This window comes from Dicentrarchus labrax, unplaced genomic scaffold (genome assembly GCF_905237075.1).
Source record: "Dicentrarchus labrax unplaced genomic scaffold, dlabrax2021, whole genome shotgun sequence".
In the NCBI taxonomy this organism is placed as follows: domain Eukaryota; kingdom Metazoa; phylum Chordata; class Actinopteri; family Moronidae; genus Dicentrarchus; species Dicentrarchus labrax.
In genome coordinates this window covers 14,318,822-14,342,267 of record NW_026136714.1, presented here as the reverse complement: position 1 = coordinate 14,342,267, position 23,446 = coordinate 14,318,822, and the positions used below count along the sequence as shown (strand labels likewise).

Sequence of the window (23,446 nt, the reverse complement as noted above, 5' to 3'; positions counted from 1 at the left end):
TTTACTTTACTGTAGATGTTTAGGATTCTGCTCATTTTATATCTATATAGATACACAATTGATTTTTATACTTCTACGTATATACTGTTGGGTAGTTTTTAGCCTTGTTGCCCTACATTTTGGCCAACAAGTGGTTGCCCTAAAAATGACTTAATTCCAGGCCTGCACTGTTAATCATTGTCATTTCAGTTGGCTTTAATTGCTGTACAGTTGTCGAATACACTTACTTTCACATGACCCCGGTGGACAGAGATGACACGTTTTGCAACGTGTGAAATAGGTCACATTTAATTCCACTATAAGAGAGACTTGATGTTCTCTGCAATTAGGTTGAAAAAAATATGAGCATGTATCGGCATCAACAATCAGCCAAAATGAGCAGGAAATTATCGGCAAATCGTGCATCCCCAAACACTACAAATTAAATTACCCATCTTAAGAGCTGTCATCCCGATCATTACGATTAATTTGTGAAGAACAAAGAGAAACATGCACCAGAGAGAAACATCCCCCAGGACCAAAGGTATCACTCAGAAACTCATTGAGAGTATTGATCTGGACAACCACCTGATGCTAGGATTTGTGGACTACATTGAGCCACACACTACATGATGCCCAGTCGCAGATATTTTTTGGATGTGGTCTTATTTAAGCTGCAATCTGTCATCCTATTATTAAATTAATTTATGTATTATTGATTTTAAGCAATGATCTGTAGGGCATATGTAGCCTACAATGTTCTTCCTGTTGGCTTTAATTACTGTACATTTGTAAAATGCACTACTTTCACATGATCTATGCGGACAGAGATTACATTCATTTACTTGTTTTACAACTTAAGAAATAGGTCACATTTGCCCTGCTTGCTGTCAGGACTGTCTCAGGGAGAGCAACATCCAAGCCTGTTAAAGAAGAATGATTTTTACAGTTTGAATGTGAATGTGTACATTCAGTTTATGTCAAGTGGGCCATCATGATAAGAGTAGACATAATATGAGCTGAAATGCTATATCACACAGCAAAGAACGTATTTAAAGAGTGAGGCAATTTCAAAATCTAGTAACTCAAATGATCATGAGATGATCAATCTCATGTCTAATTCAGCTCAGGAGGTGGCCATGATTGATAGCTTGACCTCAAGGTCTGTCCAAAATATATGAGAGCAGTGCGTCACCAGTGACGTGTTTGTGATCCTCAACGTGTCTTTCCAAAGTAAAGGGTAGATGGCACTGCATTTATACAGTAGTTACATTTGCCTCTCACTCATTCTCACACACACACACACACACACACACACACACAAAACTGGGTTTCGCTGCCTTGCTTAAGGTCTCTCTCTCTCTCTCATATGGACAGGGGGAGCCGGGCAATACCGCTACCTGAACCGATTACTCAACACCCACTCTACTTGCTGTGTCACCATCACCCAAAGTCAGAAACTTGACAACAATCATCTGAACCTCTGAAGGCAAACATGTTCAATCTGCAAAAGCCCCAAAGGCAGTTAATTACAGTAGAAGGGTTGTAAACTAGGACTGCAACTAACAGTTCTTTTTATTATTGATTAATCTGACAATAATTTTCTCAATTAATCAGTTAGTTGTTAGGCCCATAAAATGAAAGGCGCTCTGATTAATCAGTCACTGATTGTAATCGGCGGTTATTCGCTCTGCTTAGTTTGATTAGTGGGGATCAGAAGGGCCGATCAGCTGACACATTTATTTTATTCCGCAGGAAGGGTATGCAGTCTTTGACACACACACACAGATTTACTTGGGCGGGCCATCGGTATATTAACGGCCAGGGACTTGTTTTAGTATTTTGCAGAGAAGATGTTATCTGATGGATGTTTTACAAGCCCGGAGCAAGTAAAGCAACAGTATTGTTTTTGATAGTCAATGTCATTAACAAGCCTCTTTGTTAATACGCGGCTCACCTGCTGCTGTGAAAAAGCAGGTAAAAACATTCAAAACGTGAGTTGTGTTTCTTGGGTGATTTTATAAAACTTACTGCTGACCAACAAAGTAACAGAGCAGACATATACAGCCTTGTGTATGGAGAGGGGAGCAGAGTGTGTGAGAGAAAGGTGTAGGTGTGTGCGTACAGTAAGGCTTTAAATAGACTTAGTGATTGGTGATCGGTATTGGCTGATACTTCTTCTAGTGATCGTTCTCAAAAGCCCTGATCAGAGCACCCCTACATTAAATGTTAGAAAATGGTGAAAGATGTTGATCACTGTTTCACAAAGCCCATGCTGATGTCCTCCAATGTCTTATTACAACCAAAAGATAATCAGTTTACTGTCATAGAGAACTAAACAAACCAAAAAATATTCACATTTGAGAAGCTGAAATCAAAGAATTTGGACATTCAAAAAAAAAAAAAAGTATAAAATAATTGGCAACTCATTCAGTAGTTACAAACTGATTAATTGAGGCATCACTGCAGCCCTCATGTAAAATCCTACCTAAGGAAATCTCATGAGTTTTCGGATTCAAACACTATAAAGCACATAACACTTTAAGGAAATGTACCTCAAACGTCAACAAAAAAGGCACCACAGTTTTATTTTATATGCTGACCTGAATTTTACGGGCTAGAACTCTGGCACTTGTTAAGCAAATATGTATAAAGTGTGAAGGCCCCACAGATGGGTAAAGGACTCTTAAAAGCAAGCGAAAAAATTCTCTTAAGAGCGTTGAATTCTCTGATTCAGCAAAGAAATACACAAACAAGTGTAATCTCGGACATGATATTGGTATTAGTCGTGACTCTTGTACAAAGTAAAACAATATGATTGGTATTTTTTCGTAAAACCATATCAAAAAGCAAGCAGATAACAAAAGGTAATCAGTCATAGCTGTGCAACTGATCTGTCACATCTCTGTGTGCCTGGAGTAAAGAACATTGCAAGCCTGAAGTGAAGGTGAAGATGTAGGCCACAGACGACCGATAACAGATTGGAACATATAAGGTATGCTGATACTGGTCTGTCTGTCAACCAACTGTTGGTCCCTACCTCTTCCCACAGCAGTCTTTCAATCATTTAGCAGGTGTGGCACCTGACCTATAAAAATAAGAAAAGACCACATATATCAAAATGATTATGCTCAGTATATTTTTAAAAATTAGGCTATGTTGTGTAATATTTTAATAAATGCCTTCACCATCATCATCATTATTATTATTATTATTATTATTGTCATCATTGTACAGTATTGCATTTATTGAATATCATGGATTAAACATCTGACCCCTAAAATACTAAACTGACTTTAACATCATAAGTGTTGAGAAAGAAATCCCAGATGACTATTTGCTTTTGTTACTGTTAATGTAACATGTCAACAGAAAGGAAAGCAAAACCCTCCTACAGTTAATCTATTTGGCTTTTTATTGCCTTTTGCTATTTTTAAGTATTTATTCAGCCTTGTCTAAAACTGGATCTATGTCCTGCTACAGTCTTACACAGCATTTCAACTTAACAAAGTACTGCCTACACAGACATGAATTTCTGTTCTCACTGGAGGGTGAAAAACAAAGAATTATAGTTTAAACATCAACCAGCATTGTCAGCAACAAGACTAGATGCACGGTCAGTTTTCCCCTGCATAACCAACACTTGTAAATACTGCAAAGCAGACAAGACTATAAGAGAAAGGCGCCAAGGTAGTATTTTATGGCCTCCAAGAGCCTGACCTGTATTTGCAGGCATATAGCAGCCATTTACAACTGATAATAAACAATATTTAAAGTTTGATATAACCTGTGTAACACGCAGCTGTGAAGTTAACCTTAGATGAGCGATTACCCAAAGACACAAAAGCCACGTGGTGTAATCAATAAACCGGACAAGTCAAATAACAAGATGACACTATGGTTATGGTGACATGTCTAATTAGCTGCCTAAAGCATGGTTTTGTGCTAACAGCTAACGTTTTAGCATGTTTTTGTCCGTTTTATTAGCTAGCCTACTTGCCATGTTCAAAACAAACACAACGGCCCATGGCGCATTTTGCCCTGAACAGCTACGGAACAAAAAACAGGCTTGAAAACAACTAAATTACCTTTGGTCCGAATATAAAAACATCCGTTCAGCTGTCTCACGGTGCTCTCCTGGCTGCTCCGACCCTGTTAGCTACAACCTGTTAGCTAGCGTTACCTAGCAGCCGTCCTTCACAGGGTAACCAACGTTACCGCATCTGTTCCGGTCTCCGGTGAACCGACAAGGTCGTTTCACAACACTTACCGCAGTTTTAAAGATGTTTCTATGATCCTTATCGATGGGGGTATACAGCCAGACTGCTGCACTATAACAACACTAACTTATAAGAAACGTTTTTGTTTTTTTTGTTTTTTTAATTTTCCAAATTGCGCCTCCTAATCCAAACAAAGATGGTTGCCGGAAGTCACATATCATCTTGCTGATGTGTACGACGATTAAAAGTTATAGCATGTGTTTATTTGTGTTGTTTTAAGTCGCTGTTATAAGCACTGGTGTAGTGGTACCCAGAGAAGTGAGTATACTCTTAATTTATTCACCCTAAAACGGGCCAATAGTCACTAATTTACTCCTGCTGCTTGACTTCAGGCAGTAAGGACCAGTATGAAATTAACATTAGCCACAGAAGAATCATTACATGCCCACAGACTAAAGGGAGACACAACTACATACAGTAATTATGCATTTTGAGTGAAGTAAAATTGGATGTCATTGCCTCCACCATCCTGGGAAATAAAAATCAGCTGGCACTACAGAATGATGAGCATAGCAAAAGTGGGTAAACCCAATGCAGACTTAAAAATCATCACTACACCACTGCTTATAGGCCTACATATTAATACATTTAAGTGTTTTTTTTAAAATATTTATTCTTTTGTAGTATCGCCTTATAGAAATTCAACACTGGTCCTCCTGCAGCCTCCTGACTCGCCCTTGACTCTACTTAGCATGTGGCAAGGTGCAAGGCCAAATTGATTGCACATACCATTAATAAGTGGTCCAGAAATAATGCTGATCCAAATACAAGCACTGAAGCTCTGAAGTTAATTCTTGACCTTGAGAATAGTAGTTTGAATAAACAATCCCAATTCAAGGTCCTCTTACTGTTTGCTTTCTTTTCTGAATGGTTTTACCACCACTTAGGCAACCACCTTTTCCAGAGCTCGTTTACCTTGAGTATACTTTCTATACTTTATAGTAGGCTATATAGCCCACTATTTGTAATACTTTTCATAGAATCATAGAAATGTTATTGCTGTATTTTATTAAATCCTCGTCAATGCCCCTTTATTTACTGCCAACACAATAAATTAGAAAGGTGATTATAAGTAAATACTTTTTCCTAGTATCAATGCGTAGTGTGCAATTGGGACACAAGGATATGGGGGTTATTTTATTTTGAATATAACTTACTATATATAACTATAACTAATTATTGAAGAATAACCATGTAGTTGTGCATTTATTAGATTAGCTTTGCCATTTAAAGCATAGTGTGTCAAATCATGAAAGGTTTATTATTTTATATAAAATGTATCAGTATACCCACTGTTTCCTATAATTTGCAGTGATTTGCTTGAAGCTATGACTTTCTCAGCTCCCAGCTTGACTTTTAACCCCATAAGGTCAAAGGATCTTATGTTTAAGCTCATTGTATATTCAGACCACCCTTTTGTTTGAGTTCCACTACTAACACCCCTCTCTGTGGCCTGGCTGCTTCAGACAGGGCAGGTCATCAAGCCAAGGCAGATAAATTGTAGCTTGTCTAAAGTAGAGGCTATAAGAAGACTAGGGCCACACAGATAACAGACTCATGGACAGTTGACTAATCTCAAATATCAAAGAGCAAGAAGCTGTAGAGCCGAGACGATACGAAACCAAACGTGTTTTAGCTGCCAATAGAATGCATAATAGAATTAATCTAACTTGACTGAATGGTAAGCCTTGTGTTTCTCTGTGAGTATGCATCCTCTCTGTATCGCTGTGGTGTATTACTGAGCCAGTTTAAACAGATTGGGAAATGAAGAGCTGCACACACTTGATTGTGCTCCCGACATCAAGCATTCAGTGCATCTCAAATCTCTCTTTGCCCATTTAATGAGAAGATACTTATTTCCAAGACACCTGGGCAAGGATTTTCTCCATTGTAGGCGCCTACAAGTATTGACCAGGCGTTAATGGATTTGATATTCATCCAAGGTAATTTTCTGATTAGTTCCCCCTCCCTGGATGAAGGTATGTTAATCAGTGAAATCTCCTGGGATGAGCCCTAAAATTCCAAAAATCATTCCAATTTCCCTCTGTGACATGAAAACCGATTCTGCTCCTGAAGTGTCCTTTGGATGAGGCACAGGTGTTTCCTCCCCAGGGAGCTTTTTCCATTTCAAAGCAGGGGGTCTCAATGGGACTATACACAACATATAATGCCACTGACAAAACACAATTAACAAAACATTGACAAAATGTAATTATCAGAGGATAATAAATCACAGTATGTTTGATGGGTCTCGCTTTTTTTCCCTATTTTTAGCTGTTGTTAAGCTCTTTGGTTCCTTTATTATAGCTGAATTGATTAATTTCATGGCCCCTTTGGGGCAGTGGAACACAGTGAAAACACAGTATTGACATATTATTATCTCATAAAGTAGTTATGTGGAATGTGTTAGCAATCATGTGCCTATTTACACATCCAACAGATGCGGATCAGCATTAGCATTCATTTGGAGTCATGTCTCTGCCCACTTGATGAATGTAAGTCCAATGTTCACTCTCCTTTTAGCTCTGTTTTGATCTCTGCCAAGCCCTGAGGTAAATATCTGGCCCCTCAGCTGCTAAATTCTCAACTATGATCTCCAGCTAGTTGCGTACTTTGACGTTCTGCTAATTGGTGCTGGGCAAATAGTACACAGTGGGTTCAGACCTTGCTGCTGCTGCTGCTGTTGAAAACAAGGTTGATAAGAACAGCCTGTGGAGCAGAAAACCAAAACAATGAGCTAAAAGAGAGATGAGGTAAACCACAAGGTCAGGTGATAAATCACAATGAGCGACCATGTTCACATACACATAACAATGTGATCTATTTGTTAATATAAACATATTCATTTTTGTAGCTTTAATAATAATTCACTATGAAGGTCGTATAGTAAGGCTGGCATTTTGGATGAAATAGGAACATTTCCTGGGTGTGTACTCCTGCAGCTTTCATGGCTACAAGGTGTAATGTAAATGTGGGCTACATCACTTATGACAGGGCCACTTCATCAACATCAAAATTCCTCTTTGGTGTAACAAACATAAGTATGCACGTCTCTTCCACTTTATTCATCTTCTTGTCTTTACTTTGTGGGAAGAAAGGGTTGGCACTGATGGTGAGGAGGAATGGTGAGAAGCTGCCGCATACTCTCAGCCCTCCATCACACACAACTGCCCCATCCTAATGGAATTGATGATTTACAATAACATCACAGAAATATAGCAATAGGCGTGAAAATTTCACAAGTTTTTTAAGCCAAGTGTTGTGTCTCTTAACTATCTCCGTATTGCAGACACATCACAGACTGACTCTGACTCACCCTATATGCTTTGAATATCTTTAATTGGTATCTATTGCATGTGGGTGTTCATCTGCACCCCTACACATGATGTCAATAAAGTATTTAGTGTACTTTCAGTCAGGCAGAATATTGAGATAATTATGCTTCCACCCACTAGAACCATACAGAGGGCACACACTAAAGCCAGGCTGGTACATGATGAGCTTTTCCAAGATCTATCAGGATATATCACTGTGATAATCACCTAAAACCTAACCTACTTTGGCACAAACATGCCACCATCTTCATTACAAGACTGCACAAAATTACCGTAATAGCTAGTTACTGAACTCAGGAGTTTATTCCTGTAACACAGCAGTGTGATTACATCTGGTGATGTCATTAACGTGTAGGAGTTGTCTGCAGCATTACAGGATGACTCTTCCACTGCATGCTTTGTATTCACCAGGGCTCAGCTGATTTGAGACTCAGTATGCATCAGTGCTCCCTGGACTGCTGGGCTGCTGCTGGATGAGAACTTGCACAGTTACTTTTGCAGATAAAGAAAAGTACCATTCTTAATGACTGTGTTCTGTGTGTGTCCATGCACCAGTGTGGAAACACACATTCACAGGTAGAAAGAGATTCCAATATTCTCATCCTTGCCATAAGCACCAATAGATGCCAATTTGTGCCCGCCCTGTGTCATGTTTCATTATTGTTCATTCCATCACTCAGTGGCCTGATAAGCAATCTAGAGAAGTTCTCTGCTGTCAATCAGTAACACCCATCCCTATCAAATTACCCTCTGCTCCCCTGGCTCCACTCTAGTCTCTGATCACACAGTTAGCTGCTTTTGTCATCTGGCACGCAATGACAGCCACAGGAGGAGATCTGCCTACTGAAATTAGTGTGTGAAATGTCTTTCAGAGGATCATACATAAAAACATGAGCGCACACACACACACACACACACACACACACACACACACACACACTTTTGTCTGTTTGAGATGGGGGATATAAGTGCCAAGCTGTGTATTTATTTGCAGGCTGTTGTTCTTCTGCTATGCAGTCTGGAGTTAGTGTCCTCAGGTGGCCGGGAAGTGTAACTAGAAAAAGTTTGTCACTTAAGTAAATTGTTTCAATGTCACTCAGGTACATAGTTGTATGGGTTTAAGTGCCTCTTAAAATGTAAATGCATGTTTAGAAAAAAAGAAAAAAAGAAAAAAATACGTAATTTTATGCCTGTGTGTGTGTGTATGTGTGAGGGCGTTTAGGTCGGTACACTTTAAAAAATGTTCACCAGTTTGCAGTATGAATGTCATCACAGTACCTAAAAGTTAATTCTATCAAGGTAACATCCATTAATAAACAGAGAATTTGGGTTACATTCACCTAATAATAGCATAATTAATGAAATATAAATGAGTGGTGGTGTGGCCTTGCCCCTTTCCGATAAAAGAGGCAGCAATGGCTAGATTTAGAAGCAAGACTGTGTCCGGTAGTTTACAAATGTCATTTAGACCCTTAAGGGGAGGATGAGATACTGAATATTATTAATTGTTCCTTGTGTGATATCAGACTGAGGGGTACCAGTTTCATGCTTTTACATTGCTTGAAAATATGTATTTCTGCCACAAAATCCACTCCAAACTACATAAATCCTGTCTTTACATTGATAGCTGGGGGTTTTATGTCTCTACTCTGCTGTGTGTTTCAGGAAAAATCACATAAACATCTCGTAAAACTGCTCTGACATTTGACATACAACATTACCAAATGACTGGCATGGGAACACTGCATGTGCACTTCAACATCCAGGAATAAGCGTTACCCTTTCTGGAATATGGTTTATAGCGTGTTATCTACTTGGCACAGGGAGGCTTACAGGAAATATTCATCTTTAACATCTCACATGACATGAATCTCAGAAATCTGCCAGTGTATGATAGATAGCCAGCAAGAGTTTCTTCTCTTTTGTAGTTGGACTCCCACATTTCTACCTAAATGCTGAGGACGGACGGATATCAGAAATATTCAAGCATGAACACAGAATGTGGCTGTAAATGCCTGCAGAATGGAGCTAGTTCATCTTCCCTCCGTGTCATAACCTTTTTCAGGCAATGTGGAATAATCGAAAATGTAATGACATAATATTCAGAGCTGTAAGCATAATAGTACCCACACAGAAATAGATGAATGTATGTGTTGGCTGAGTGCTTTATGAGTAGAGAAGATGACATCTGAGACCTTTCTCACCAAAAATGCAGTAAAAGAGAACCTATGTTCAGTGTCTGTAGTACTGTCTTTGTCTGCTCGCCTCATTCTTGTTTTTCAAAGTGGACTAAAAAACATATTGATATTAAAAAAAAATCCTGTGAAAAGCTTTGAAACCCTAAGAGATTCTTGACAAAAACCTAAACAAGGATTGAGTGTTGAGACTGTGATAAGAAATAAATGCCTCTTTCTCTTTGCTATGCTGGATGTTGTCCTCCTGTTAGTCACATGGAGCCCTTCATCCACACTAATGATAAGAGGCCAACCACTGAAATCAGTCACTGTTAGGGCTTCAAAGCAGAGGGGCGAAACTGTGGGATGATGCCAGGAAACTAAGGTCATCACCGTTATGGTTAAATTTTTTCTTATGTAATAGTGTGAGCAGAAACCCACAATCAGACAGTTACTGTGTAAAAGCTTGTTTTTAAAACTGCACTATATTATTATTAACAGATTTATCTTGAGGGAATTCTTTTTGGGTTATGTTGGGCTTCTGTGAAAGGGCAAATAATTCACGCCATTGTTATTAGCATACATTATCTGTTAAAGCTTTTTGGTTTTTTTTTAGCTTAGCCTAGCATAAAGACTTAAAACAGCCAGCTTGGCTCTGTCCAAAGGTACGAGAATCTGCCTATTAGTAACTCTAAAGTGCAGAAATTAACACATTATATATTTATATATAATGTACATACATAGATACAATATATATATTTATTTTGTTCAATCCCATGCAGATAGAGTAGAATGTTTGGCCAAGAGCACATAACCCTCCGTAAAACAACATGCAATTATTATTCTTCAGTTTTTGTACAAACTAAGCGAACAAGATATAACAATAATAAAAAAATAATAAGTAGTAATGAGTGAGCTTTAAAGGTGCTGGTAGGTGAGCCAGGCTAGCTGTTTCCCCCTCATTTCACTCTCTATGCTAAGCTAACCAGCTGCTAACTGTAACAGACAGATACTGATCTCCTCATCTAACTCCTGGCAAGAAAGTAAATAAGCACATTTCCCAAAGTGTTGAACTGTCCCTTTAAAATAGCACTTTTTTTTCTCATGATAATAAATGGTATTCCAAATACCAATACCAAATATATAATGTAATCAAACAGAGGAACCATGTCTGAACCAAGGTAAGCTCTATTCTGTACTTGCACACAAACTTTGTTGGACAAAGTTCCCTTTTGTGGTTCTAATTGTGCACTTCATAAAAAAACATGCTTATGCAGTGGTTTTCATCTAAGTGCTTTTTCTGAATAAAACATTGGCATCCAAGAAAAGAGATTTTAAAACTACATTTACAGGTAAATCGAACAAGACTTTCAGAGTTTCATTGGACCAAAATGGTACTTCATGCACCTGGAAGGACTCCCATAATGCAGACCTCAGCAAAAATTTAACAAAAATTGATCCAATGTGGTGCAGGTGCTGGAGCCTGCACTATTATTGACTTAAATTTGTCTTATGGTGATTTACAGAAGATACGTTTGTAATGGAAACTGTCCGCAAAGTGTTGAGTCAGTTAGCCTACTGTACTACGGTATAGCTCAAAAAGGACACAACACTTTCACATCTAAACTGCACATCCTGTTTTCCTTTCTGTGCCAAATGTCACACACACACACACACACACACACACACACACACACACACACACACACACACACACACACACACACACACAAACACACACGGAAACTCATACTGTATGTCAACAAACATCCTTCCCATTACGTTCTCATAATCTTTTTTGTTCTCTTGCTCTTTTAATCAGCCACACAGACACTCACACACTCACACAGTCCACTCAGGATTTTAGTAAAAAGTTTGAAACAAGATTGATGTTGTGCTGATTACTGTGGATCAATAAATGAATTATACAGTAGAGCATTACTAATGCTTGAGTTAATAATGACAGGCTGTGTCAAAAAAATCAATAAGGATCAGTAAAAATCCTCTTTAGTCTATTATTTTTGTTTTGTTGCTGTCTGTGATGGTGTGTTTGTGTGTGTGTGTGTGTGTGTGTGCCCACGTGACAGCATATCTGTGTGTGTTAACATTCATAAGTGTGTATCTGTTTGTGCAGTTGAGTGTTAGTCATCTGTTTCTCTATTTTAGGCTTGAGTTTGTTTCTCTTTGTGTGCGCTCGGACCTGGTGTGTGTGTGTGTTTCTGTGTGTGTGTGTACTCTGATACTGTATGTGTGAGGGTATGTACGTGCATGTCTGTGCGTCAAAATGAACTTTGTGACCTTTCCATGATGGCCCGGCTAAATAAAGGCACAGCCGTCTTTCTCCCCTCTTCATATTTGGCAACCTTGCCTGGAAGTCTCACACAACTGGACAAGTCTTTTTCTCTTTTATTGTGTGTTAATCCGAAGATATTAGAGTTGAATTTTATGTCCGTTTCATATGCTACGTCTGTACTTTTCAATCAGATGATTCAGTTCAGATTTGGATTCCCACTGGAGTTCTGCAGAGGCTTTCGATTTTTCGGAGAAATATAGCACTAATAGAGTTATTACAGCAGAGCCTGATGCCCACCATGATAATAATGTGACAATTTTGCCTCTCGATTATTTTCTTTACCAACACCAGAAGGCACAATAATGCGTCAGAGTTTATATCCATGAAAAACATGAAAGTAATTGTGTCCACAGGGAAAGCACAAATGAGACTCATTCCTAATTCAATGATGAGGCCACGCTAGAATATTTTTCACTTCCAGCCAGAAATATGCATGCCTTTTATTTTGAAACATCTTTTGTGTGTCAATTAGTGAACTTTTGTTGTATAGCTGCATCTGGTTTATACAAACTCAGGCATCACACAACCACACGTGTGTACTTGTGAGGACTCTCATTGATATAATGTGAGCTGAATGGAATAAATAATAATCATTTATTGTGACATATCTCACTGGAATAGTCTGCCATATGCTATTCGTTTAGATGTTTAATGTAAATTAATTGGTGATTAATACACTCATAACAATGTAACAAGAAATATCTACATGGGCCGATAGAGCATAGTGAGAATTCACTTGCTAAGATGTGGTCAGGAAGGTTCAGTATGTATTATTGTGCATGTGTAAACTTGCTAATTGTGTATTGTTTTTACCCCTGTAAGAGCAGTTGTTGCCAAGGATACGGGGAGCTAAATAAACAGTAAACAACTACACATCTAACTCCAAGTCTTAACCAAGTCTTTGAAGGAAATGTCCTCATTTTCCAAAAATGTTCTCATTGTCAAGGTCTAACTTAAGCTCAGTTTGGTCCTCCCAAAGATAGAAGTGCAAGAGCACACATGCACACACACACACACACACACACACACACACACACACACACACACACACTGTATTGAGTACCACTCTGTTAAACAGCCGCAGACTCCTAAAGTGATTCTAATCATAATTGCTTGTGCCCCCTAAAAATGACGTTTTTATCACAGATTTCACAAAGCAAAAGAACATTTGAGTGCCTCCACCTTCAACAGGGAGAGAGAGAGTGTGTGTGTTCTGTCTCCCATTTTTTATCCAGCCTCTTGGGTGTTTTCAACAGCCAAATTACAGAGTGAAGAAATCTATCCAGCGTTATAACGTGCAGCAGATTGGAAATGGAAAATGCTCAGCGCTAGAACGCCCTCTAAACACATACATATTCATCCGGTGGAATGCTACATCCATCACAAATTTGAAAATGAAAGTTAATGTGTGTGTGAGGGAAATTCACATGTGTCTGCCAGTGTTTGTGTGTGTTTTCTGGGCAGCCCCCTTCTTGTATAGGAGCATGTGTGTGCATTCTTTCTCTCCTTGAGGCTACTATCTTGTGTGAATAACAAGCTAATGAGTGTGTTGTGTTTCATGTTAGTCGGACTCTCTCCATCCTCTCTCTGTAGGGTCCACTGCCACCGATCAGGCCTGCTTTATATTCCAGCTGAGGCTAGAGAATAAGGAGCTTAGGGACACTGTGTCTGTATGAATGTACAAGGCTGTAAACATAGACCTCATGGCTCCCTACGCTTTGGCTGCAATAAGCTATCTGTTCACCTCATCGTGTACCTCAAATCACAGCTCAACCATGAATATGGAAATGAAACAGCCAGGATGTAAACATGTGGAGTCACTTCGATGGTGTATGTTCTTTGAGTGCGAATGTGTGTGAGGGAAAAACAGGCCAGAGAGGCTTGATTCGGTGCTGAGAAATCCCCAAACTGCCCATCAGCATAAATCAATTACAATTCACCGTAGGCCTGCTGACCTCAAATATAACAAGCTGTCACAACAAATGTGTGTGTGTGTGAGACTGCATCTGTGTGGATTGAGCGTGTTTCATGACTTGAATACAGTATGTGACACTTGGTGCAGGATGACACATACACTGTGTGTGTGTGTGCATATGTGATATTTGGCAGCATGCTCTAATCCCTTATAGACATCCTCTGTGTTTGTTGGCAGTAGGCAACATTATGCTGCTTCTGCTGCAGCCTACTTCTCACGTCCCACTGTGATAGGAGATTTTCCAATGACATCTTGAACTGCCATCAGCTCACAATGTTATGGACTATTTCCTGAAGTTGTGTTGCCATTCAGGGCTATTTCATGATGACTGGAAATTGCTTTAGAAAGCACTTTAACATGTATGCGAGAAAAACCTCATTCTATTAAAACTCTCATATTTGTGAAACATTCTATTGGCAATTCTCCTCCTGGAACTTTTTTTTTTTTTATTTTGCCTCATCCCTATGTTGTTGTGGCATGTGAAAATGTATGAAATAAACAAACTGGGTGAATGACTCATGCTTTTTCAAGTAGCTTTATTTCCGAAAATGGAGAGGGATGATGACAGATGGGAGATAGAAGACTGTAAAGCTCAGACCAAGAAGTTTGGTCCAAACACAGTAGGAGAAGAGACAATACAGGCGGTTTCAGGGGAAAGGATGGTGATCAAGAGGCAGATCACTACATCTGTCACCTTTAAGCCATTATTTAAACTTTTTAAAATAAACTAAGCAGCAGTCTCACCACATAAAGCCATGGTTGGTGGGGTTTGAGCAGCATTACAACTCATATTTATTGGAAACAGCCATGAATCCATGACCTCTGTGGCTATTTTTGTTATAATTGCTTTGCTATTGCTGTTTGTATTTCTGGAGAGAAAATAACCATTTCAGATGTGGACAGGGAGCAGTTGCACAAGTGCACAGAGCTCTTACTCTCAACCATTTTCTTTTTATTGTGTTATCTGAATCTCCAAGTGGCTGTGTGTGGTATGGATTGTAATCTTAATGTCCTGCAAATCGTCCAACTGAAACTGGCTTTGGGTGCTATTGACATTTTCATGTTCGATTACTGTTTCAGGAAAAGTTTGACAGTAGCACTGGTGACGAGATTCTCCTGCTGCGGTATGCTTAATAAATTGTACATCCATTAATGTGCTTGTATCTCTGATTGAACATTTTACCATACTATAACTAGATGAAGAAATGATGACAAATGTTGCATTGTAGGTTCTGCATTATGCACATAACTCAAAGTTCATGTTCATTCAACACAAATACACCCCCCAACCTCAAACATAGCTCAGTCTCACATAGCAAGAGCTCAATGATATGAACCAATTTTGCTCTTATTCGATATTAAAAATCTGTACAGTGTTCTCACTCTTTGTTCAGTTCCACTTTGCTTGACTTTCAGAATAAAAGCACAATAACTGAACAATAAATATAACAGACAGAAAACACAAATAGTTTGAAATAAATAATACAGTGTTTGCAATCTTCAACCGTAATACTTTGTTAAAGCAACACAGAGCCACATATCACTGAGTCAGGCTGGTGTCCTGTAAGGCTCTTTGGTCCCTTGAGGGTGATCACTAAAAAGCCATGTACTCAATATCACTGATAAAAACACTGACTTTCAGTTCAGATAAGACTCTCTCAACATAGCGATATATTACTTCCCATCAAGTAGAAACATTCACATGACAGACAGCAAAATGATGCTTATACCAGGATTCTTCTCAATATTACAGTAAATCTGTAGCACATAGCAGCCAGAGGAGGCACTGACACTTTCTACAGAAAAACATTAAAGTCAACACTCACACGCACATACGCACACATTCACACAGGTCAGCAGAATTAGACAATTAGTAAATTGAAGTGTTGCTGCCGACAGCCCTTGTCCCATGGAGTCAATAAGCCTGTGTCCTGTTACAGACACATTTTCTTTTCTTTTTTTTCTTTTTTTGTCAAGAAAACTGACAGAGCCTCAGCCTCTTGGTGAGAAAAATAAATGTACCATTCATCCTCTCGCCACTTAGCAACAAACCAAATGTGTCATGTAGAGGTCCACTGCAGGCGATGATGTGCCAGAGGCGTTGGTAAAGAGTGACTCAGCCAAAGGGTTGCCAGAATAACCCATGTAGGCGTAATTAGGGGTAACATTACACATCCATAATTGCATTGTTCATGTGTCCTTTTCAGTCAATGTAGATGTCTACCTGCTAAATACATCTGCCTGTCGTGAAGCAGGGTATCTGGAAAATAATGTTCACATGGTAAATGGTATTAGAATCTAGGTTTTTTTTCAGTCTTCAGCAGATGCACCTCCCGTTAGATACTGTTAATGACCTCTGAAGCACTTTCCAAAAGTTATAAACAGTTTTGATGGTTACTTGATAGTCCAAACACTGAGTACATTAGAGGGTTTGCTCAGTCCGGTCCATTATTGTGATAGTCCCAGGTTAAGTTAAAAAGCATGAAAGTTAAGTTGAGAGAATGATGCTGTCTTTCTTTTACATCTCAATAACATATGTGTGCTTTTCATTCAAGTCCACAATCCACCACACTGCAGCTTATTCTGTATTTCATGAAAGGTGAAAGCCAAGAGTGTCATTACAAACAACCTGAGTGTCCATTAAGACCCATACTGAGCCAAGAGCGAGGTGTCTGACATGAAGGCTTTCCACATAAAAGTCCACGAGTTCAGTTTGAAAGGGTGCCCTTGTCTGTGCTATCACATTTGAGATTGTCAGAAACCCTCTCTTGTTGTTGCGCTTTTGATAAAAATCGAGGAACACATGTTTGCCCTGTAGCTGTGCAAATTAAGACTGCAGACGTAAGAAATCACCACTAACCTTGTGTGCTCCTTGTGCTCTGTATTGATAAACAAAGGGCCCTAGGCTCCCAGGAATCTAAGGCCACTTTTCCTTCTTTTTTTTAACCTGTTTTCTTTCCCCATTAGTCCTGGAGTCCTTAATAACTACAAAGCTTATATATTATACATTAAACAGTCTTTCTTCTCGTTCAGTAATTATTTCTTAGCTATTTTCCTGTTTTCTTCACCACCTTCTGTGGTCTCTTACAGAGTGTGTGTACATGATTCTGCACCACTCTGTGTCCCAGCATTATCCGTTATTCGATGCGATCTCAAGATAAAAACTTTGCATTCAAAATCTTATCAGCAATACTGACGTGCTAAGCCGTTTAGTGTCTAGCACTGTTTCTATTCCATGTCCTATTTCACCCCGCACCCTGCAAAGATTTATGTGTGTATCAGCTGCAAAGTGGAATTTCACAGTCCAGGTTGCCTGTTTGCGCACACTGTGGCTGTAAAAGAGTGTTCTGATTTTTATGCTTGAATTTCCACAGTTCAACATGTATTAAAACAGCCCTTTGAGTGTTCTGAGGATGGAAATGATTATTCTATGCCTCAGAAATAGCAATTATTTGTGTCCATGTCCTGTACATCTGATTTGTGTGCTAAAAGAAAGTGCCCTTGGTGCTTCTGCACAGTATCTTTTTGAAGGCCTTCCTGAAGTCTTTGTTGAAGATGGTGTATATGACTGGGTTAAGTGAGGAGTTGCAGTAACCGATCCAGAAGAAAAACGTAAAGAGCGGATCAGGGATGGCACACGTCTCTGGGCACACTGCCTGCAGAGAGTAGGAGAAGAAGAAAGGGAACCAGCACACCACAAAGACACCGATGACCACCGCCAGAACAAAGGTGAAACGCTTCTCTCTGTTGACCATCGCTTTACGCCTAGCTGCTCCAGGGTTGTTCTCTGTTTTTGACTTCCTCCCTGGCACCAGCCGAGCCCCCTTTGAAGTGGCGATCATGTCCCGGTAGCGCTTGACTGAGGCCGGGGAGTGGACCCCCCCTCCTGCAGGTGACCCTGGCATGCTAGTGCTGCCTCTGCCTCCTCCATGGCTGTGCTCCATATCGCTGTCTGTGCTTGAGCTGTCGCCATTGTTATTGTCGGCTTTTTTCCCTCCCTGCCGCTTGCCCTTCTTCCCCTCCTTTTTAGTCTTGGCAGGGGCACACTGAGGCACGGAGGAGGGGGCTGAGGGGCCATGAGGAGAGGTATCAAGGGAGGCAGAGACAGGGGTCATGGCTGGAGAAGGGGATGGAGGTTGCAGGAGATTATTGGAGGTGGGATTCTGGGAGGTTTGAGACTCTCCTGGGGAAGGAGAAGGGGTGATGGCGAGGGTGGGGGGTCTGGCATTGGAGGTTTTGTTCGATGAAGGGGGTGTACTTTCTTCATCATCCTTCCCGTTGGCTTGTACATGGCGTGGAGGCTGACTTGGTGTAGCACAGCCGACCCCATCCTTCCTGGGCTCTCCTGGTGGGCAACGTGTTCTCTGCTTGGCAATTTGGTAGATTCTTACATAGACCAGGATCATGATGAGGCATGGAGCAAAGAAGGAGCCGATGGTGGAGTAAAGGATGTACCAGCGCTCATTATTCAGCTGGCACTGAGGTCCTCTCTCACTCGCCTGGTCTCCTCCCTCACTTTTGTTCAGGGAAAGCAGGGGAGGGAAGGAGATGATGGCAGAGATGAGCCACACCACCACAATGGCGGCTTTGATGCGTTTGGGAGTCCGCTGACGCCCGTAGGTAACCCTGGATATGGACAGGTAGCGGTCCAGTGAGATGGCGCACAGGTGCACAATGGAGGAGGTGCAGAACAGCACATCCAGCGCCAGGTAGATCTCACACCACAGAGACTTAAAGTACCAGTAGCCAAGCAGTTCATTGGCCAGAGAGAATGGGATGATGAGAGTGGCCACTAAAATGTCTGCAGCAGCCAGTGACACTAAGAACAGATTCTGCGGACCTCGGAGTGACCGGCTGGTCAGGACAGCGATGATGACCATGATGTTCCCCACGATGGTGAAGACGACCATCAAGGTTATGGCGGTGGCGAATGCCGCCGTGGCTTCTGGGGAGTAAGGGGCGAGCTTCAGGATGCTCTGGTTGCAGGGGACTGAGGCTCCGGTGCTGCTCACACTGCTGTTCAAGTCACTCAGCTCCATGGAGCAGCCGCTGTCCAGAGCCGAGGCCATGCTGGGATTGGGTTTCCAGGAGTCTTTATAGATTAAAAAATGTTTGGTCACTGAATAAAATTTGATTATAGAATATAGTATTTCATTGTTACGGGTTTCAATAATTGTGTCTTGGATTATTTCAGTTTTCTATGCACAATAACATACTGAGTTTACATTTTAAACAATATATGTGATTTTAAATTATAAAAATGTGTATAATATTTACCTAAGTTGTTTACTCGTTTCGTCTCTTTGTTGTTTCCAAATGTTAGCTCCCTTGCATCCTCCACGGCAGGTCTTCCAAGTCCATTTTAAGCACACAAAACAGTCCTGGACAATGCGTCAAGACACGGATCAGTGCGTTTCAATCAAAAAGACGTGTCCCTTTGTAAACCCCCCAAAAAAACAATAGTACATTTTTGAGACAGCTGTGCATCAACCTTTGCAGAGTTACAAAATAAACGGAAAAACTAAAACTTCTTTAGCGCACGAAGTTTGATCCTTTTTTTCCTCCAGTGGATTATTTATTATCTTGAAGAAGGGAAGATTTAAGTTAAAATCACCTAATTTGGGGTCTACAGACTACGTCTACAGTGAGGCCACGTTGAAAATAAAGAGATCGGATTTGAGTAAATAATCTCTACACTTGAGCGATGTCCGCGCGTCCTCTTTTGGAGACGCGCGTATGGACCTAACCTATCTAACCTGAGCAGCCAACACAGAACGGCGTAGATAAAGTGAAATAAAGTTAATATTTACAGTGATTTACTAATGAAACGATGTACTAATGTTTCCCTGCAAAGGACAGCCTGACTGATAGCAGTGTTTCCAGTCAATCGAAAAAAAGAAAACTCAAAGTTAACCTCAAGCTCTCCAGCCGTGCGCATGAAGCAAGATATGAAGTCAAAACGCGCTGTTTCTTCTGTAGTGAAAGGATCCCCGCAGAGTCGCCTCAGTCTGAGCCTTTCATGAGTTGTTACTCGGTCCTTGGCGCTTTTGTCTCCTCAGAAGTTCACCGGGATGCCATGATTCAGCTGCTCCGCCGGCGCACATCGCAGCCTGCCTCACAGAGGCGCAGCAGCATCTTCATTTGTGAACAGGACCCTTCGACGAAATCTAATAAGTGGGGTTCCTCCCATCTCCCTCTTGCGCTTCATTTTAGACCCGGTGATGTCATTGTGGAGCTGTGGGCGTAATGGGATCTTTACTTTCTCTGTCCCTGTAGCCGCCTCTCTTCCGATTCCCCTCTCTCTCACACATTAAATGTATACCCGAGCGGCTCAACCAACGCAGTTATATTAGAAATGGCTTGTTGGGTGGCACTGCTTGACGCTGAGGTGGTCCAGCTGAGAGAGCAGAGCTGATGCCATCTGCTTTACAGAAAACATTAACTTCATTCAAGGGACTGGTGTACTTCTTAAGCTACTCAGTCATCATCATCATCATCAATATCTCCTGCAGTATGTGGCATAACACATATGGTGGATCAGTGCTTTTTTAAAATAAAAACCCTGTGTGATCACTGCATTTTTAGACTTTGTTCTTTAGACCAGTTGCCATGTAACCTCCAACAACTCCAGTAATTTAGGGCCAATAAACGTTTTCACTGTAGCAGTTGTGGGGTGAGTAAGTCACTCAAGGGCACTGACACTCAGGTTTTAGCCTAATCTGGCCTCAAGCCTGTTGTCTGATTTTTGCTTAGGTTAGGTACACCAACATTTATTTATTGAGGCAGGGGTGAGATTTGTGCACATGCTGCTGCGTTGTGAGTCTTTTACCATACTGTGATCTATGTCCTTAATACCAATTGCTACAGCATGTTAAAGAGGGGCTCTTTATGTGGTGGTAAAACCATAGCAAGCACACAAATTTGAGATATTTTAATAAAGTGAGAGCCCTCATTTTGAGAAATTATCCCCTTGAGTGGGCTAGCTAGATTATTGATGCATTAAACTGTAGGTGGTCTCCCTACTCCACTGGGTAGTTTAATCTCAAATAATGAATCATATATTTTATGAGGTTACAGATTTTGAATACAAAACCTTATTCCACACAGAAACTGGCAATTACAACCATCACATAAATGTTGCAGTAAAAGTGAGTTATTTCCTTACGAAGTATGGTCCAGTAAAATTATAAAGTCTCCTCATGCTCAGCTACCTCTCCCTCAAAACTGGCTGCAGTAAATGCACTGTGTTACCTTCTGCCTCTGCTCATTGGTGAGGTGCAAGGCATTTGCTTTCTGTGCTCATGCATTTACATCATCACTTGACTTCCATTTAAATCCCTCTGCATTATGCACCCGGCAACACTTCCTCCTCCAAGAAGCACAGAAATCCACGGCATCCCTCATGATTTGTTGCCTCTACCTGAGATCAAGTGCCTGATTGTTCAATTATCGAGTGAAACCTACGTCATGCTGGCTGTTTTACTGAGCCATAACAGAGTTTATCCTGTGCTGTTTTAAAAGGACGTAGGTGGCCTCTGTGATATAAACGCACACAAACAAACAATACTCACACACACACACACACACACACACACACACACACACACACACATTCCCCAGCCTACACATGGACACACACAATCTTATGAATGGTGTGTGGGTAGGAGGTCCTGTTTACTTATTTTTGTAGTGCGTCCCCCACAGTTTACTGCTTTAATGAGAGAGAAGCCCAGTTAGCCAGCCATGGAATTACAATTGGAAGCCCTGCTCTGTGACTGTGTGACCTGAAGCCAGCAGCCAATAATGGTTGTACATTTTTCTCTCCACGCTACACATTCTAAATATAAAGGGAAAGAGAATAAAGCTTTTAGCGGGAGAGAGCACTCCAATCAAGTGTCTCTGTTTCCATGGGCGAACTGCGCTTAGTAACACGCTGAAAATGCATTCTGGGGGAGAGGGGTGTGTCACTGATGCCAAGGTTATGGAGACTGAGAAGCAAACAGCGTTCAGTGAACAGTACATCACTTCTGGAGTGCTTGTTGCATAAGAGCATCTGTACACACACACGTAATACACAAGCCTGGAGGAACTTGTGCTGTCATGGATCATGCACTCTGGATCAGTAATTCTTGTTTGACATCCAGACTGGAAAAGTTTGCACCTGGTCTGGAAAGGGAACCCACTCTCTGAGAAAACTTTATGTTTTTGAAATTTTTTTTTTGAGTCTTTTGGTGTGGTAAGATTAAACAAAACTAAGAAGAAGGGATGATAAATTGTCTTTACAGGCTGTTTCCCAAATGAGTGCCAGACAACTGCAGGTCAGCATAATGCAGTGTTGTGGTGGGAGTCTGTGCACGTTATGGTTCAGGTCCAAATCAATTATAGTTCAGTACCTGCCCTTTGGATGCTTTCAATTTGGACCTTTTTTTTGAGTTATTGGCTTGATTCTGCCTCCTTTTTTTTGTGTGTGTGCTCATGTTCCTCTACCTTTGTGAGGACTAGTGTTTTTGAAACATGAGAGCAAGGACAGAGTTGGAAAGTTAGGAAATTTTAGCTGACAAAGATTGAGTTCAGGGTTAAAAATTGATTTACGTTTAGTAAGTTTCAGTTAAGTTGCTGATCAGAGTTAGTATGTTGTTGTGATGTTTAAGGTTAGGGTTGGCAGCAGCTTTAAATAGAAATACAGTCTACTTACAAGGTTGCATTTGACAATAGGTTGCAAATAAAAAGTGATTTTGTCTTCTCAGATTGATTATTTGAAAGTTTTTAGAGACCTACAAAGAGAAAATTACTTAAATCAGAAGAAAGATCAGAAAATATGTGAAGCACAAAATGTCTTTATCTTATTTCCCATCTGTTCATATGATGACAGCCACTTTCACTGGACTTGGGAATGCATTGTATTAATCAGGGTCCTCAGAAATACAGTATAGCTTTAAAAGTGTGTGCGTTTAAACAATCACAGGGAGCTTTCCCAGATGGTCATACTGTAATTTTCCTGTCTGAATTTTTAATAATGACAACTGCTGCTTGTTTGTGTGCCTGCAGGCCGGTGTATGTGTATGTTATATTCTCCAGCTAACAATATCACTCATGTTGCTCACACTATCTAATAGCAGGTTTCTCCATCTGGGATTTCTTATTAGAGTGACAATCTGCAGATGTGACTAGCAAACACTGTAAATCATTACATCTACCAGAAGTAGGATCCCTGTACAAAATCCCTCATCTCATATGTGCTTCTTTTTGTACATACAGGCACATACACACACAAATGCACAAACACACCATTGGGAGGTATCACCACGGCCTAACGTAATATGATTGATCGTGACACTAGTTTAATCTGG

General features: G+C 40.5%; 3 protein-coding genes across 6 annotated transcripts in view; 1 reads left to right on the top strand and 2 right to left on the bottom strand.

Annotated features, from left to right (window-relative positions):
• Positions 1-4,242, bottom strand: part of gpat2 (glycerol-3-phosphate acyltransferase 2, mitochondrial) — a 113,176-nt gene extending 108,934 nt beyond the window's left edge. For 2 of the 4 annotated variants that reach the window (XM_051423490.1, XM_051423491.1), the window contains exons 1-2: positions 4,068-4,242; positions 3,020-3,067 (exon numbers count right to left, since the gene is read on the bottom strand). The gene's annotated coding sequence lies outside the window, so the exon portion shown is untranslated. The remainder of the gene's footprint in view (positions 1-3,019; positions 3,068-4,067) is intronic. The other 2 variants (XM_051423492.1, XM_051423493.1) reach the window with 1 other exon arrangement.
• LOC127376526 (myogenesis-regulating glycosidase) overlaps positions 1-23,446 on the top strand; it is a 110,955-nt gene that overhangs the window by 63,623 nt on the left and 23,886 nt on the right. The gene's annotated exons all lie outside the window — the stretch shown is intronic.
• Positions 14,616-20,387, bottom strand: adra2b (adrenoceptor alpha 2B). Its single transcript, XM_051423510.1, has 3 exons — positions 20,011-20,387; positions 19,374-19,477; positions 14,616-19,188 (listed from the first exon to the last, which is right to left on the bottom strand). Exon 3 carries the CDS (start codon positions 19,163-19,165, stop codon positions 17,582-17,584), a length of 1,584 nt encoding a protein of 527 aa, XP_051279470.1. The 5' UTR covers positions 19,166-19,188; positions 19,374-19,477; positions 20,011-20,387; the 3' UTR covers positions 14,616-17,581.